The following is an 18189-nucleotide window of genomic DNA, read 5'->3' as shown; positions in this document are numbered from 1 at the left end:
AAAAATCACATTTATAATAAGTGGCTTACTGGCGTGACCTGAATTTATATAACTGCTTAGGTTTGGGCCACTATATATCAATACTTCAACAGAGCAGTTTCCTGGGCAACATGGAAGGATAGAAAATGCAAGCCAGTTGGTCAATTGAACCCATGGACCTGCTCTACAGTTCAATGCCATCCAAATGTTGTGCAACGTTCCAGTTTTCTCCCCATATTCCGTGATTCATCCAGTCCGAAGCACAGCAACTCATTCTTTCTTAAATAATGTGACTACCAAATTTCAATTGGAATTTTACTTGTGAAATATCAAGGAGTAGTTAAAGAGTATCACCAATCAGGTTGGGTATAATGCAATGCAGAAATAGGTATTATCTTTACAGGATTGTTTGGTAATAAAGTCAGGCTTACTTCTGAATACTTGCAGTTGATATTTGCCACAAAGAGGAAATAAAATCCAAGAAGAACATTATACGTTTAAAATATTGTACCTTTTGTAAGACTGAATGCTGTATATTGGCTGAATTCATTTGAAAATTTGTTCTGCTAATACCATGGAGTGTCTTTAGATTTTAGATTTAGATTTAGAGATACAGCGCGGAAACAGGCCCTTCGACCCACCGAGTCCGCGCCGCCCAGCGATCCCCGCACATTAATACTATCCTACACACACGAGGGACAATTTTTTAAAAACATTTACCCAGTCAATTAACCTACAAACCTGTACATCTTTGGAGTGTGGGGGGAAACCGAAGATCTCGGAGAAAACCCATGCAGGTCACGGGGAGAACGTACAAACTCCGTTCAGACGGCGCCTGTAGTCAGGATCGAACCTGAGTCTCCGGCGCTGCATTCGCTGTAAGGCAGCAACTCTACCGCTGCGCCACCGTGCCGCCGCAAATTAACAACATCAGCTACCAAAGCAATGTGTGATCATGGCCAGAAGGGTCTGATTTCCCTTCTATTGTGAGGGCACGACGTTATCACCATTGTTAGTGTAGTTTAGAGATACAGCGCAGAAATGGCCCACCGAGTCCGCGCCGACCAGTGATCCCCGCACACATACACAATCCTACACACTTTTTAAAAACATTTATACCAAGCCAATTAACCTACAAACCTGTACGTCTTTGGAGTGCGGGAGGAAACCGAAGATCTCAGAGAAAACTCACGTGGTCACGGGGAGCATGTATAAACTCTGTACAGACAGCACCCGTAGTGAGGATCAAACCCGGGTCTCTGGCGCTGTAGGGCAGCAACTCTACCACTGTGCCCCCTTGTCGCCCTATTCTGTTTATCTTTCAGAAGAATAGCCTGTCCTCCTGGGATCAAGGATAACTGGTTTCCATGGTGATTTTATGGGTTCTGAGGCAACTGATCGAGGTCAAAGTGCTAATCACAGACATTGCCACAGAATGGGTGGGTGGTTTATGAGCTGGTGGGCTCCTTCAGCGGCTGACGCAGGGCTTCAGTGTGCTCTTGATGCAAGGATCAAGGATCTCCAAACCATCCCAAATGCTCCTTCTCCACTTTGTGTGGTTAAGGGATTTCTGAGTCACTAGGAATGTTGCATTTCCTTAATTAATTCATTGCTAGTTTTCTGGCGATGATTTCTGAAGCAGCGAATAACTGTGAAATCCATGAATGGAGATCTAAAGTGTATTGAAAGGCAATTCTGCAGAATCTTTTCCTGAGGAGCACCTTGTTTTTGCAGAGGATCAGCTTGTTATTTTTTACTGAGGTCTGGACGATTACGTACTAAAAATGCAACAGCTTCTCCCACTCTTTTGAAAGCACCTTGTGTTAATTCAGGTAGCAGAGGGACCCTCCCACCTCCAGCCTTCAACACCATTGTCTGGCAACCAGTCTTTTTGCCCCAATCTACATCCCAGAACCAAAATGTTTATTCTCATGGGGTGATGGTGGTTGAGAGGGAAATCGATTATAAGATCACCTCAATGTTTACAGACCTTGGACAAGATATAGCTTCAAAATCCCATGGATCAGGCGTGGGTGGACCTTGAACAAATCTGAAAACCAGCACAGTTTCTGGTAAATTGTTTGTATGTACAGTGCATACCCATGTTCCCACAGTTTGGGTAATAGATATTCGCCTTTACAGAATTCACAAATCCCCCACCAAAAACAAAATTGGGTTACAGAATTTGAAAAATGCTCTTGCAGATTCGAAGTGAGAAGTATTAACTAAATAAGCACAAATGAAAGAGAAGCAACAAATGTTGTCAACTTCTGTTACAGAAAATAGTGATACAGATTATTTTCTAAGAATGTAACCATTGTAATGTGGGAGTGTACTGTGTTAACGGAGGTATGAGGACTGATGAGTTTGTATCTTCGTAAAACGCTAGAGTAACTCAGCCGGACAGGCAGGATCTGGAGGGAAGGAATAGGTGATTCCTTCTCTCCAGAGATGCTGCCTGTCCCGCTGAGTTACTCCAGCATTTTGCGTCTATCTTCAGTGTAAACCAGCATCTGCAGTTGTTTCCTACACATTGCATCATCGTATTCTTAATATTTGAATATCAAGTAATGTTAAAATGTTCACATGCTGAATTGTTTTGTGATTTCTTCTTATTTTGCCGTTGTGACAATTTAGTTGTGCAGATTGGATTTCCTTGCCTTGGTAACCAGGATGGGGTTGCAGCTTTTGAGGTCACAGTGGTCATTATGGATGCTGAAGGAAATGTTGTCCTCCGAACCCCTCACAATGCAATATTCTTCAAAACTTGCCAAAGAGGTAAGCAGATCTTTTCCTATCATGCTTTTTTTTTTGTCTGTCCTGAGCCCATATCATTGACAAACCAAAACCAGTAGATTTAAATCTTAATCAGTCTGAAGAAAGATCCTAATCTGAAACACCACCTACCTATTTTCGCCAGAGATGCTGCCTGACCCGCTGAGTTACTCCAGCACTTTGCGTCCTTTTAGTTGTAAACCAGCATCTGCATTTCCTTGTTTCTACTTTTCAAATATGGATTGGTGTAAAATTAAAAATTATATTCATGATAAAGTAATCTTGCTAGAAATCTGTCTACATAAAAATATACCACTTGATGAAAGTTTAAAAAAATCATTCATCATTGGCACTAAATTCTTCAAAGTGGAATGTAACTTGAGCATCATTACACTGGCATCTGTTTTAACAATTAATGACCTGATTTTGATAACATTGCAGTTTTGAATGATGGGTTTAATTTCTATTTACTATAAATTGAGGATTCTCACTGAAACTTGGGGTCTAATCCAAACTCCACTACGCAGGTAGTTGGAGATGAGGTGATTAATTAAGATGGGACCTGCTACTCCACCCATCTAACCCCATTGCAGTTCACCAATTTCCTAGTTTAACCCACTTCTTTGAGCATGCTTGTAGGACAGCCTTAAGCAGAATGTGAGGCCCCTCTTTAAATACGCTTACCCATAATCGTGAAGTGCTGTGACTTGACCTTTACAGTATTAGATAACAGTGGATAAAATTGAATCTGGCCTTTTCTGATTACCGTTCCCCACAACTCTGTCGCTGAATGTCCCGAGGAAATTTAAAGCTTTCCTGTTATGGGCTGGTTGGCATTCTTACGGAATTGGAATTTGTGTTAATTATGGATGCTTTGAGCAGGGAATTGTTGAAGACAGTCTGCATATGTTAATAATAGGCTGGTACTACAAATTAAAAATTAAACCTCTGGTAATGCAGCCCAAATACACAGGGTGGAAAAGGAAGAACTGCAAATGATTAAACCGTGTTTTAAGCGCAGAGGGCTATCTTGTCTGGCTGTAAGTTTTGGAGAAAATGCAGCCTAATTAAATCTGTATATATAAATTATAGAATGATAGCTCTCGGAAATGTTGTACAGATATAACATATGCAGATATGATTTTTCATATCATTTATAAGGCATTTAATATTTGCAACCTTATTTTGTGCAAAGCCAAATGCCCAGGGGGATGTCGTAATGGAGGCTACTGCACAGAGAGGCAGGTTTGTGAATGCCCTGATGGATTCTATGGACCGCATTGTGAAAAAGGTAACGTTGAGAAAAAAAAACAAGATGACGGCCTGTCACTGAACTGTTTTCTTAAACTCTGTAAAAAGACGAATAAAGTTTTTTTTTTTTTTTGTACCTGTCAAAGATTGATCAGTTCTGCAGCTAATACGCTGCTTTCTGTTCACTGAGACAGTGAGCTTTTTTTTTTCCCTTTGAGTTGTTGCTTCAAGCTACCCAGGGAAGGCAGGCAAAGTTGGCAAGCAAGATCACCTGGCAGCCTTTGCTCACTTTCTAGCAGCCGTCACAGGGCTGTACTGTTTGGACTCTTGGCAAGGACGTGATGTAGAATGCCTCCAGAAGTGAGAAGATTAAAGGAGCTGGGAAATCAACTGAGGAAAAGAAATAAACAAATTAAACCGAAACTATTTAAGCTATTTTGTAAGCCAAAAGAGGGGATTAAAATGTAATATGTTAAGAAAATATTTCAATTCCAGCAACATTCTGTGAGGGAAAAATAAGCAGCCCTACTACTTTGAATGAACAGTGGGCAACTGGGTGCCTGTCTTGGCGGCCTTAGGCACTTAACCAGTTCTTTCAGATTGGAACAACTCACAGATATATACAGCTGTCCTTGAGGAAACAATATTGATTAAAGCTTTATTAAAGCTTCAAGTTATTAGTTTTGACCCCAACGTTGAAGGGGGAGATGTGATGTAATTAAAGTAAAGGGGGAGATGTGATGTATAAGTAATATAAATGCCAGTGCCCCCTTGAGGCCAAGAGCAGAAGCTGGCCAATGGGCTTGTTCCTTGTCAGGTGACCTTCTAGAAGTTTCCTTCATTGTGCTAGCCACAACAACAGAGGACATTACAATTACTTTCTGTAGGAAAATAACTGCAGATGCTGGTTTAAATCGAAGGTAGACACACAATGCTGGAGTAACTCAGCGGGACAGGCAGCATCTCAGGAGAGAAGGAATGGGTGACGTTTCGGGTCTCGACCCACTCCTTCTCTCCAGAGATGCTGCCTGACCCGCTGAGTTACTCCAGCATTTTGTGTCTACCTTCGATTTAAACCAGCATCTGCAGTTATTTTCCCACACATCTTGCCCCTCCACTGCAAATTCTCCTCAAGGTATGTCTACTTTGAAGAAGTTCTCCCTTCGAGAGTTTAGCAACATGCTCTCTCACTGCTCCCCCTCTGTGATTCCTCCTGCCATCAGTCTGAAGAAGGGTCTCGACCCGAAATGTCACCCATTCCTTCTCCCCTGAGATGCTGCCTGACCCGCTGAGTTACTCCAGCATTTTGTGTTTATATTGATCACTTTGATAGGTTTTGTCCTTATCCATATTCCTTAAAAAAAGACATTCACTCAAAGAAAATTTCTAGGATTTGAGAAGTTTAAATCTTGTGCAAATTTAATTTTTAATTTCTGATCATTTGAATTAACGCATGGAATTAATTTTGTCAATTATATTCACTTTGATCATCAAATTTAATTCTCTATCTTTTTTTCGGTATTGCTGCACAAAGTCCAATAATGGAATATTTTGCATTAATTTACTCATTTGTAATAATGTGGACATTTCAGATTAAATATCCCTTCCCTTGCTTGCCTCCCATCACCTCTCCCCCATCCTTACTATGATGGCTGTGCTCCTGATAGAAAATGCTGCTGTCTAGATATAAGATGTGTAAAATGTTGAGCTCCTTCTAGCAACCTAACCCCTGGCAGCATCTTGAACTGATGAAAACTGAGGACTGGTCACGGGATCTTTTCAAGCCTGGGTGGCATGTGAGGGACCATCCACGTTCTTCAGGCATGCCTGCTCTATCCAGCTAACAAGCACATTGGAGTGTAAGATGGGAGGGTGAAGCACAAACTCATCTATGTCGAACATGTGCTTCTGGAGCCACAGGTAGAACCCCACCGAATCCTGCACAAGTTTTAAAGAACTTGACTTTTCAAACCTCTGACCAGCTTTAAGGTTAAAATTGCTATACCGCTCAAAAGAGGAGTTGATAGTTCAAGACACCAGTCACAGAATATAGAGTCATACAACCACAGAAATTGGCCCTTTGGTCTCCCAAGTCCATGCCAATCTTTTTGTTGATACTAATCCCATTTGCGTCTATTCAAACAAGTTCCTTCTAAGCCTTGCCTGTTTAAGGTCTGTCTAAGTGTCCCTTAAGCATAGCAGTTAAATCTGATACCACCATCTCCTGTAATGTAATTCAGAGATGGGGGTTCACAACAGATTATAAATTTCTTCTCCCATTGAGCAGTGAATCTTCAGAACCCAGCAAGTCTCTGGACGCTCAGTCACAGTCCCATGGAAAAAGAGCAGTAGATTTTAAAGGGTGTTTGTGCAGGTAAAGTGAGTGAAAGGTCAGCAGCAATATCACTGAATGTTGGAGCGCGCACAAGCAACTGAAATGCTCTTTCCTGTTTGTTTTGTTTTCTGTCTTGGGTTTCTGCCTTATGAGCAGGGAACACTGTGCAAGTATATGAAATAGCAATCCTTTCAATTTTTACTTTTAGATGTACTGATTGAAAACGGACCACTTTAAATGGACAGGGCTTGAAATTTTACAGATCCTAGATCTGGACATTATATATATCGGGGACACTGCTGGCATCTTCTGCAGGTGAAGGGTGGTGGTTGGCAGGGGCTGGGCACGAAGGGGAGGGATGAGAAATAAAATGGAGATTCAACGTGATGTGCATGCGTTAGATCAAGTAAGAGGATGAACATAAACTGTTCTATTTGTCTGGCTTTGTGAGCTAGATAAAGATGGGAAGACCAAATATGATTCAGGTGAACATAATTGACAAATTTCATGCTTTAATGTGAACAATTCCATGTGGAGTTGGCTGCCACATACGCTTGCCAAGAATGTGTGCAGACGGCTAAAGATCAAGCATATTATGGCTGCCATAGGTTCTTTCTTTGGAAAGGTATCACATCGAGTCCATTTTCAAGACACTTTTGGCTCTGCAGCCACTTATTGTTGGCAAGATCCAGTTAACAATTTACCTGCTGCCTCGGTTAGTAAAAGAATTGGCATTTGTACAGACTCTTTCATCATTTGGAATAACTCAAAGGCCTTGATAATCAATTAAGTGTTTTTTTTGAAAAGTAGACACTGTTGCAATGGAAGGAATGGGGCAGCCAATTTTCACACAACAATCTCCAACGAAGAGCAATGTTGTAATCAGTTTGAGTAAAATTGGGTGAGGATAAACATTGTCCAGAACTCTGGTGGTAGCTCTCTGGCCTGGAAAATAGAGACATAGAAACATAGAAAATCGGGTGCATGAGGAGGCCATTCGGCCCTTCGAGCCAGCACCTCCATTCGTTGTGATCATGGCTGATCATCCACAATCAGTAACCTAATGACATGGAATCTATCTGTCTCAGCTGAAGGAACAGATGGGACTGCGGTTTAGCATCTCTTCAATGATTTCAGAACTATGTTGGGGGGCACAAGATGTGGGGGGTGTGTATCTTTTGAATAAAGTTTTTGAGAAGAATATATAATCAAGTAATGAAAGGGCTTGATCGCATGCTAGTCTCCAAATCGGTATACTTGCATAAATACACTTAACCTTGCTGTCTGCTTCATTCTTTAGCTCTGTGCGCCCCCAGATGTCTGAATGGAGGACTCTGTGTCAGTCCAGGATTGTGCATCTGTCCTCCTGGATACTTTGGTATTAATTGCGATAAAGGTAATAGATCCACCTTTAGTTGGGTGCTATTTTTTTGTGCGTACGCATGATCATAATTAGCTTTTAGTTTAGTTTAGAGATACAGCGCGGAAACAGGCCTTTTGGCCCGCCGAGTCCACACCGACCAGCGATCCCCGCACATTAACACTGCCCTATACACACTCGGGACAATTTACAATTATGCCAAGCCAATTAACCTTTGGAGTGGGGGAAGAAACTGGAGGTCCTGGAGAAAGCCCACACAGGGGTTATGGGGAGAACGTACAAACTCCGTACAGATAAGCACCTGTAGTCAGGATCGTGCCTGGGTCTCTGCAACTGTAAGGGCAGCAACTCTACCGCTGTGCCACCCGGTAAAGGAGGAGGCATTCAGCTGGTTGAAGGACAACCGCCCAACCTTCCTCCTCACTCTGGCATCCGCTACATGACCCAGAAGGAAAGTTCTTTATCACCCTAGATGAGACTTGAACCCACAATCACTGGCTTAGGAAACCAGTGCCTTATCCATTACACCACCAGGGCTGTTCTGCTGGAGAGCAGAACACTTATGTCAAGCCATCAGTGAACACCATCAGGTCAGGTTTTAACACTAATGTCTTGCACAGGCAATCTGGTGAACAGTCACCAGAGGAAAAGTGACACTTGCATCTATTTGAAAAGGCATTGGATTCCAATAGTTCCTCAGTTCTTCCAGCACTCTGCCACTTAAGTACCAACTTTCCCTCCTGCTCCCAGTTCCAGTCGTAACTCTCAATTTAAAGTTGGCAGCTGCTGCAACAGAGTTGACGGAGGGAGTGGAGATTTAAAGTCAGTAGCGCCTGGATTAGAGTCAGAAGCCCAGCAAGTTTCAATTAAGATGTTACTCTGTTCTTTTTGGAGTTTGTTAAAAGTAAAATGTGTGGCTCATCATATTTCCTCATTTTATATAGTTTGTAGACAAACATGCAGTAAAATTTAAATAGTCTTACCATGGGAATTTTAACTTTCGTATAGACTGGGATAAGAGAAGCTGTTGCTGGCTAGAAAGTAGCACATTTTTGGATCGTGTCTGTACGGATTGCTGCAACAATATTTCCTAGAACTTCTGAGGAAGTAGGACGTGCAGAAAATTTGGAATTGAGCAATGAGGCAGAATTAGTTAACGGACTTACTGTGTATACAAGTTAATCTAATAGCGGTGAAAATGTGAGCGAATTTATCGCAGGGTTCAAAAGAGGAGGACCATGGCCACAAAGATTCTCCATGTGAAGGAGGCCGACTTCAATGCAAAGACTGAGCCAAATGGTCAAATCTTCTTGGACATCATTTCTGCAGTGCATGTCTTTAGACATTTACAATGATAAACAACACTTTATCACTCCCAGCGGCAATAACTCCAGATGCTAAAAAGCAACCTTGAAGAGTTAAAGAACAAGAAGACACCAAAGGCAAAAACCATAGCCAAATAGAAATACTAGTAGAGGTCCTGATATGGGAAGAGTATTACAAAAACAGCAGACAGTTTACAAAAACTGCAAAAAGGAGCATGTGAAGAAACCTGCATCTGTTAATCAGAGATTGCTCGCCTTTGATCAAGGATAGAGACCAAAATACTTAGAACCATTTCAGTTGATCAAAGCGAGCCAACATGGATATGTGTAGAATAGGTAATCCCATCAAACCTGACTATTCGAGGGATTGTGAAAGTGTTGCGCAGTGCAATGTCCATAGTTATTATTTGTATGGATCTCTGGGAGGTATTTGGGGAAGTCCTCCAAACGGCTAAGTTTGAAATTCTTGAAATTAAAGGGCGTTTAGGAATTGACTGTACAACCAGGAGACACTGTTGGACCAATAGTGCAGGAAGGAACTGCAGATGCAGGTTTAAACCGAAGATAAACACAAAAAGCTGGAGTAAGTCTGGAGAGAAGGAATGGGCGACGTTTCTGGTCGAGACCCTTCTTCAGACTGAGTTTTTGTGCCTAACTTCTGTTGGAATAATTGGCAGCTGCTCACGTTGGCAAATATGCCCAGTGGCATTCCACTAGGATGAGGGGGATAGAAAACCAAGTATCTAAAGTGGCATTGTAACAACTAAGAGGGCAAAATTGTTCAAAATGGATTTTTAGTGGATGTACAGTAAAAGAGTATTCTCCAATTTAGGCCCAAAAGAAAGTGAACACTGCATTTTATAATTGGGAGCCCAAAAGAGTTCTTTGAGAACACGCTCATACTTGGGCAGAGAAGAATGAGTTTTGGAGTGGTGAACTTGCCTTCTGCTTTTCTTTACCATAGCCCATTAGTTATATCAAAGCTATTGGGAATAATTTTAATGCATTGATGAGCTGAACCTTTATAAAACAAATATTTAAATAAGAGACACAAAAAACTGCCGACGCTGGAATCTGGAGGGAAACAAAACAGTGCTGGAGGAACTCAGTAGTGGGAGGAAGGAGAGGGTGCTGCACCAATGCAGGAGAGGTTTGGGCCCAACGGGTCCACTTGGTCTAGAATAACTTAAAAGCATGTGTGGGGCTGAATTTGATGTGGCTCAGTACATTATCTAGGTCAGATGATTGAATTAGTATTACAGTCAATGGATAACCTGCTCTGATTGTTCTAGTTTCAGGTTAGGTAGTTACTCCACCTTGGTCAAGTTTGCATTGTCTGTATTTGGATTGGGTTTTAATTTTGTACCTGAAGAGACCCCCATACTTTAAGTTGTTTTATGCACGGCCTTCTGAAAATTGATTTATTTTTTCTTGGTTGTAGTATTTTGCCTTAAGAATTAAACCATCCATCTTACTCTTAATATAATTTTATTTCAGCGAACTGTACCTCAATCTGTCACAATGGTGGAACCTGTTTCCATCCTAACAAATGCATCTGCCCTCCAGGATTTGAAGGGGATCTGTGTGAAAACAGTCAGTATCAACCTTTATTCCTCTGTTCCCTTCTCCCCCATGTACTTATTTATCTTCTGTTCAAATGCATCCATACCCGGTGTCTCGGTCACTTCACATGGTAGCGAGTTTCAAATAGTTCAGGATCAATGGATAAACGTCTTTTCAATTCCCTTCTCAATATCTAGGTCCTGATTATATACTGATTGCCCCCTAGTTTAGCTCTTCACCTGAAGCATAAATAATCTATCCTCTTCCCACATCTTTCATAATTTAATTAAAAAACATTCAGCTGCATGCATCTTCGGCTTTTCCCATTACGCGAAGGAAAACCGAGCCTATTTCTGGTCCCATATTTGTAATTTGTAAACCTTTAAGTTTGTAATTTCTAATTGCTTTCTGTCCTTTTTATAAAACAGTCTAACCAAGGCTATGTTCAGCACAACAGCTTTCTTCTTAATCCTGCCCCTTCATTACCCCCAGAGATAGCTATTTCAACACATTTCCACCAGGCCTCTTTTTAACTTGATATTATCCAAAACTCTTTTGACTGGCTTCTAACTCCCAAAGTCCCATTAAATTTGTTCTCCATTGCTGCAGAACCTACACTGCCTCCTGGGTAAATCAATGCCTTAAATTTAAAATTAGTTAAAAAAAAAAAAAATCTCTGCACAGATTTCCTGCTCCCTCTTCCCAATTCTGCATCTCTCTGCCCCCACCTCATCTCTACATACTTATAAAAAATGTAATCGAGATTGTATAGAAATATGGTATCTCTTAGCAATATTGTATTTTCTTTTCATCTTCCAGTAATCAACATAATCATTTCATTGAAACCTTGAAGTTTCATTGATCAATATCTTGAAATTCAAGACAATTTAAGAAATTTGTGCTTTTTATGTAGAATTCACCAAGATAAAATGTTTCATGAATCAACCTTTAAGTTTAAATCAAGCAGTCATTATACTGTGACTCCAGATCAAGACTTCACAGCCTTTTAACATCATCACCCATTTCTGTTCTGATCTTTTCATTTTAACGTTGCCCAGTCACTCCAGGGCAGAGTGCACAATCCCACTAGGTTTTCTCCAGGTTTGTGGCTGTTACTCTGTTGATTTGTTTTGGAATCTCCCTGCACCTGAATTTCTACTTCCTCTCCTTCTCCAGCCAAAGGATCCTCCATTCCATCAAAATTGTTTGCGTTGTCCATTGCCCATCGACGGGTTTATCTTCAATGAACCCACGACCATCCTAGGCATATCTGAACCTTGGTGTCTCCTTTCAGACATGGGCAGTTGCATCATCTGCTGACTATTCATCATATTAGAGTGGTTCTACCTTCCATGCCCCATAATGTGGTCTCTTCATACACCAGCTTGTTCAGCATCAGAAGATAAAGTTCATTCTCTGCCATATGCACTGTACGTGTTCATTGCAGTCAATTTCCTAATAGAATTGAGCATGTGATGCTCTATTGTAAAGTTACCCCATGAACTTTCACCCTTCCATCTCCACTGCTCTTGCCATGTCCCTGTTCCCTACCTTCTAACCCGCCAGCAGTTTCTTATTTCTTTCCATCTTTTGAGTCAACTCTTGTTTATGGAAAAAGTGAATGTACACTGACATTTTCCGACCAATAATTCAACAATTTTATCCTCTGATTCACAATTAAGCTCTCGCTACATGCTGATCCATTGCACCTTAAACCTTTACTCTTGGTAATCCTCAGCCAGCCATGGACGATTACTCGAATGATTTCTTTCAGCCTCCACCTGTGTAATTCCCCTCTCGGTCTCATTTGCACGCTGCGCCTTTATGGAATCCGCAGTGTATGAGTGTCGTGCAGTTTAGCTCTCCGCACCGGTTGGCTTGCATTATGTAACAATTGTAGTGCTGTCTGATTGCCTGTCCTCTTGCCTTGGATGAGACTAAGCTGCTTCCAGCTAAAAGCAAGACGATCACAGAAAAGGCAGTGGAAATCGCCAACATCCCACAATAATGCCGTGGACATGGATTCAATCGATGTTTTCATCACTGAAATTCGTAAAGCAGGCTGTTCCTTTCCCCACGCTTCACATCATCTCCCATGCATAATCGATCTGCTTTCCTATTAACGCAATGACATCCACCAATAACCCACAACACCACCCGGTCTTGCACCCATCCCCATTGCACCAGCTTCAATATTCACTCCCGTTTACACATTTCTAGTAAGTTGTTGCTGTACCTTCCCTTAATAAGCTACTGAAAGCTTAATTGTCACCTCCGTTGAATGCAGGCAACTGTCTCGGTTCCCTTCATGACCTTGGAGACTAAAATGTCTCCCTCTTAATTTACCTTGACCATGACTCTGACTTTTCCAATGCTCAAATAGCCAGAAATATGTACTGCCTGCTTTTTTTTTTTGTTGAAGTAATTTGCACCTTGTTCTGCTGTGTTAAAGGTGATGTGCTTTATAACTTTGACCCAGAGCCCTAAGTTTGCAGCTGGGGAATTTAAACTATTAAATTGATCTGGAATGACAAAAATTATATTTGTGACAAACACCATGAGAAGTCCTGAAAATCAATCTGTTTCACTAAAGTTCTTCAAATTAGTAGATCGGCTGTCCTTTGCCAGCAGTGGGCAATACATTAGCTTTGCCAATGCGTTCGCCTTGTTCTGTGAATGATTTTTCAAAGAGTTGCCACTACTCTAGAGAGTAAGTCCACTGAAAAGATCCACTGATTGATGCTGGGTTAAAATAACAAAAAAAGTGTTTGGTGCATTTTTGAGCAAGTCCTTAAGTCATTCATACCTATTAGTTGCTTCATCCTGGAGCTTTTGTGTGAAATATATTTCAAATTCCGGAACATTCAATATTGCATCCTGTATTGAAAATGTTTTTCAAACTGATTTATGTTTAGTTATACCTTGGTGTAATGTTTGTTCGTGGACTGACTGAAGACTCTTGGTTCGTTAGGAGTATGAACTCATGTGTAGAAATTTCTGTTGTAGGTAAATGTCGACAGCCCTGCAGAAATGGAGGGAAATGCACTGGGAGAAACAAATGCAAATGTATTAAAGGTTACCAAGGTGACCAGTGTTCTAAACGTAAGTATCTTCCTCCTGAATTTAAATAGAGGGCCACGATTGTCATGTGCTCTGTTTTATTGAAATAAATCTCAAAAGCAAATAAAATGTTTGGCTATGAGCTTCCTAGTATTTAGCTAATTTTGTAGTCAAAGTGAAATTTAGCTTTCTGAACATTTCGGTTTTTAATTCTCCAATTGTTTCAGCATGAATAAACCATATTTGTTTTTGGAATGCATTGGTATCTGAAACTTGCATCGTGGCCGCACAGATTAAGGTCAGGAATTCCTTGACATCAGAGGTGAACCTGGAGTTGATTTCACACAGCACTGAATTGTGAAATATGTTGCACTTCCAACACATTCTGGGGCTTCCAACGAATGCAGTACCTTTAGAAAAGAGAATTTAAAGTGATGGCATAAATAACCTACCTCATTGTTGAAACTCACACCAATATTTCGGTGTGCTTCTGAACTAATTTGGAACAGAGGGATTAATCAGCATAATTGAAGCCAGTGGAAAAGAGAATTGCAACGTAAAAGGATCTGCTCATTTAATATTGTGCGCTCCATTTTTCTGATGAAGAATCCCTTTGGCCACTTTGATATTGATTAAGTGGTTAGTTAAATAAATGGTGCTAGCTGGATACAATTACTTTGTCCCATATTTTTAGATTTTCACATTTATTGCGTGTGAGGAAAGGTGGTCAAATAGTGTCCCATTCTGTTACTAACTAGCTGGAGTTTCATTCCATTCAAATAATATTGCCAGGATAACATGGATAGGAAGGATACTAGAGATTCTGAAGGGTTTACTGTCATTGTGAAACAATATCTTGTGTGGATCAATAAATATTGAAAAATGCTGTTAACACTCAGCAGGCCCTTTGTTAATGAAATGAAATGTCGATTGCTTCTCTTATTGCAGATGCTGCCTGACCTGCTGTGTTTCCAGCATTTCCTGTTTCTATCTTTAATTTCCAATGTGTGTTGCGCTTAATGCATCTGTGCTGAGTAAATGCATCAGGTCAGCAGAGCAGATCTGGAGTTGGTGTTGTGAAAGATGAGAAATTATTTATTGCAATTTTGCTCTACTGTGTCTTGCCCGAGTTACTTAATCAAAAAATCGTTTAGAAAACTAAAATGAATGAATGGAGTAAATAACCTATCTCATGTGATCTCATGCACGCGTCATAACAACGTTAGTGTGTTACTGAAGTAATTTAGAAAGGAGCAAGGGGCCAAACCATTCAAGAAGGGAGATGGAGAGACAATAGGTGCAGGAGGAGGCCATTCGGCCCTTCGAGCCAGCACCGCCATTCAATGTGATCATGGCTGATCATTCTCAATCAGTACCCCGTTCCTGCCTTCTCCCCATACCCCTGACTCCGCTATCCTTAAGAGCTCTATCTAGCTCTCTCTTGAATGCATTCAGAGAATTGGCCTCCACTGCCTTCTGAGGCAGAGAATTCCACAGATTCACAACTCTCTGACTGAAAAAGTTTTTCCTCGTCTCAGTTCTAACTGGCCTACCCCTTATTCTTAAACTGTGGCCCCTTGTTGTGGAATCCCCCAACATTGGGAACATGTTTCCTGCCTCTAATGTGTCCAACCCCTTAATAATCTTATACGGAGAGGGAGCAAAATTAACAGGAACTATGGCTCTAATCTAAATAAGAATTAATGATGATTGATGCATTAATAATGCAAATATTAAGCATTCAAGCCCAAATGATAATTTGCCACAGATTTCTTTTTAAAAAGTACTGTACGCCTGTTATCTTATTGTTAAGTAAAATATTGTTATCTTAACTTCTGCCTAAAAAGCAAATTTAGTATTAATTAGAGAGGTGAAGGTGAGTGGATTCTTTGTTTAGAACTATAAAAATGTATGCATTTGTCAGACCAAAGGTTTGTAACCATATTATCCACAACTTTAACAGGCTCAATATATTTGGAGAGACTGGGTGTATCTTAAATCCTGCGAAAAAGAGAAAAATTATAATTTCATGCTTTACTACTTTGCAGCTGTTTGTGAACCTCACTGCGGAGCACATGGATCCTGCATTGAGCCCCACAAATGTGAATGCAGGGTGGACTGGCACGGAAGACATTGTAACAAGAGTAAGTGGGAACAGAAGGGGATGTAGCAGTTCTGATCTTTTTCACAGCCTTTTTTTTTTGCCAAATAATCCAGGCAATGTATTTGATCTTAAGAGTGTATTAAATCCAAGGCAATTTGATATCTTTTAACTAATTATTACAAAAGAAATGGAGACAGGAGTAGACAATAGAGCCCTTATGTGCTGGCTCTGCCATGCCACAGAATCAAGACCAATCTTGTTCCTTGTTTATTTTCCCACCCTATTACCATATCTCCTTCATATCATAAAATGTATCAATCTGTCTTAAATATACTTGGTGTGGGAGCATCCACAAGCCTCTGAGATGGAGAGCCCCCTGAGACGTTTCTCTGAAGTTCCACTGTTGTTTTTTTTTGTCTGCATTTAATAGAGATGTATCCAGTCAATAAATCACCAGCAGAATGAAGTTCATGCTTTAATCCTGTATTCGGTTTCCCTTACAAACCTAATTTCAGCGGAACATCAATTAATCATTAAATCGAGAGTGTGGCTAATTGCTGTAAATTGAATGCAGAACAGATCTTTTGAAATCCTGACAGTTCAGCATAGTTTTGTTGACATATTCCTGCTGTTTACTGTAAGAGAATTATTTCACCAGGTCTTGCCTTGCAACTATTCCCAAATCACGAGCTGCATGTGCAGATGCTGGAGATGTATCAATCAGTTGTTTGCAATATTTCTTGTTTTTTTTTAAAGGATACGGAGCCAGTCTAATGAACACCCTGAGGACAGCAGGCTTCAAGCACAGACAGCATTCGATTCTACCCAAGGAGAATGTTGAGAGTCACATACCACCCGATTCTAATTACATTTGGTAAAGGGTAACATCTGAAACCTTTTACTGTATATACAGTTTACAACTCCACTAACCCAGCTGAGTACCAAGTTCAAAAACAAAGTCTGTAATGGAAAAACCACTTGTTTGCTTTGCCATGTTATCTTGGGAACAACGATAGTGTTGGAGTAGTCCTCTAACTACTTGAGAATATCCTTTTTACCTTTTGCATTATAGCAGAGTTATTAAATAATTTTAGCCCAGTTATTTTAATATGTATGCATCATGAATTTAAATTAATAAACTTTTTTTTTACACGATAGTTATATTTCATGCAACAGTAAATATCAAAGAAGAATTATTTATACACAGCATCTACTGCTTGTTGGAGGAAGGGCATACCAGCCAACAAGGAAAGTCAGTTTATTATATTTAAATATGTATATACACATGTACACAAAATACATATTGAATGATTTAAATACTGTAGACAGAGATTCTTTAATTTACATCAGCATTGATCCCTCAACTGCAGGTTAAATTGCAGGTTAGTCGGTTCTTTGCTGTCAATCTTCCAATAAAATGATCTGTTTTACAGTTATGCAGAGCTCAATGCAAACAGCCAAAATCCCCAGTCTATGCTGTTCACGTTCTGATATAATTCCTGCAAATATGTTTGCGATTGTTTGAAGTAATAATAGACTGATATGTGTAACTGAAACCTCTTAGCTTAAAGCCATCACATGAAAATATAACACATATTTTTGTCTGAATAGTTATAAAAAAAACATCCCCAAAATGATTTTATTGGTCAGTTGGAGTGTATGCATTTGGCATTAGTGCATTTTTTTTCCTGAGTGACGTTATTAACAGTCCATCTTAAAATGAATTCTTTAAATTTTATTATATGCTTGATGTTTTTCATTTGCAAATGCTAGAAGTTTAATTTTCATGGCAATTTTTGAGAATGCTATATACGACTGCATAAAAATAAAGGCTTTGTAACTCATGAAATTGTGTTTTTCAAAATGCGGATTCAGCAAAAGTATTAAATAACATGATGGAAAGTGATCTTTCTCATGAATTTCCTTGTTTGCAACTTGCAAGACTATTCAGCTGCAACCATATATCCGTGACAGTGAGCTGAACTCGTGTGTACTTCAGTCGCCAAATCTCCATTTCTCTGTTGCAATCAAAGGTTCTTAAATTCCCCCACTTGGCACTGAAGTTGCAAGCAGAGTTCTGATGCAGGATCTCGAGCCAAACGTCAAGGATAAGGGAAACGAGAGATCTAGACGATGATGCAGAGAGATAAAGCACAATGGATGAAAGATATGCAAACAAGTGACGATGATAGAGGAAACAGGCCATTGTTCGCTGCGTTCTGCTTTTGTGCATTTTGGTGTGGATTATCTTGCTTTGGAGTCTTATTTTAAAAATGCCTAGTTATTTAGGAAATGCACAGAGTGCATTGAGGAAAACCAGGAGGAAGCCTGGAAATGCTCTCTCCCAACTCGTAAAAGCATCCTAACATTGGGGCACCGCAGGTCCAGGGATAATTGCAGTGATTCTTGCAAACTG

The 18189-nt window shown here is 40.3% G+C and overlaps 1 protein-coding gene across 1 annotated transcript in view; it reads left to right on the top strand.

Annotated features, from left to right (window-relative positions):
• Positions 1–17587, top strand: part of wif1 (wnt inhibitory factor 1) — a 36662-nt gene extending 19075 nt beyond the window's left edge. The window contains exons 5-11 of the mRNA XM_078416670.1: positions 2617–2757; positions 3950–4045; positions 7641–7736; positions 10544–10639; positions 13616–13711; positions 15718–15813; positions 16530–17587. Coding sequence (XP_078272796.1) covers positions 2617–2757; positions 3950–4045; positions 7641–7736; positions 10544–10639; positions 13616–13711; positions 15718–15813; positions 16530–16651 — 743 coding nt within the window. The 3' untranslated portion in view covers positions 16652–17587. The remainder of the gene's footprint in view (positions 1–2616; positions 2758–3949; positions 4046–7640; positions 7737–10543; positions 10640–13615; positions 13712–15717; positions 15814–16529) is intronic.
• The last annotated feature ends 602 nt before the right edge of the window (positions 17588–18189 follow it).

This window comes from Rhinoraja longicauda, chromosome 20 (genome assembly GCF_053455715.1).
Source record: "Rhinoraja longicauda isolate Sanriku21f chromosome 20, sRhiLon1.1, whole genome shotgun sequence".
In the NCBI taxonomy this organism is placed as follows: domain Eukaryota; kingdom Metazoa; phylum Chordata; class Chondrichthyes; order Rajiformes; family Arhynchobatidae; genus Rhinoraja; species Rhinoraja longicauda.
The sequence above is the reverse complement of the archived record's forward strand: the minus strand, read 5'-3'. Positions and strand labels throughout refer to the sequence as shown.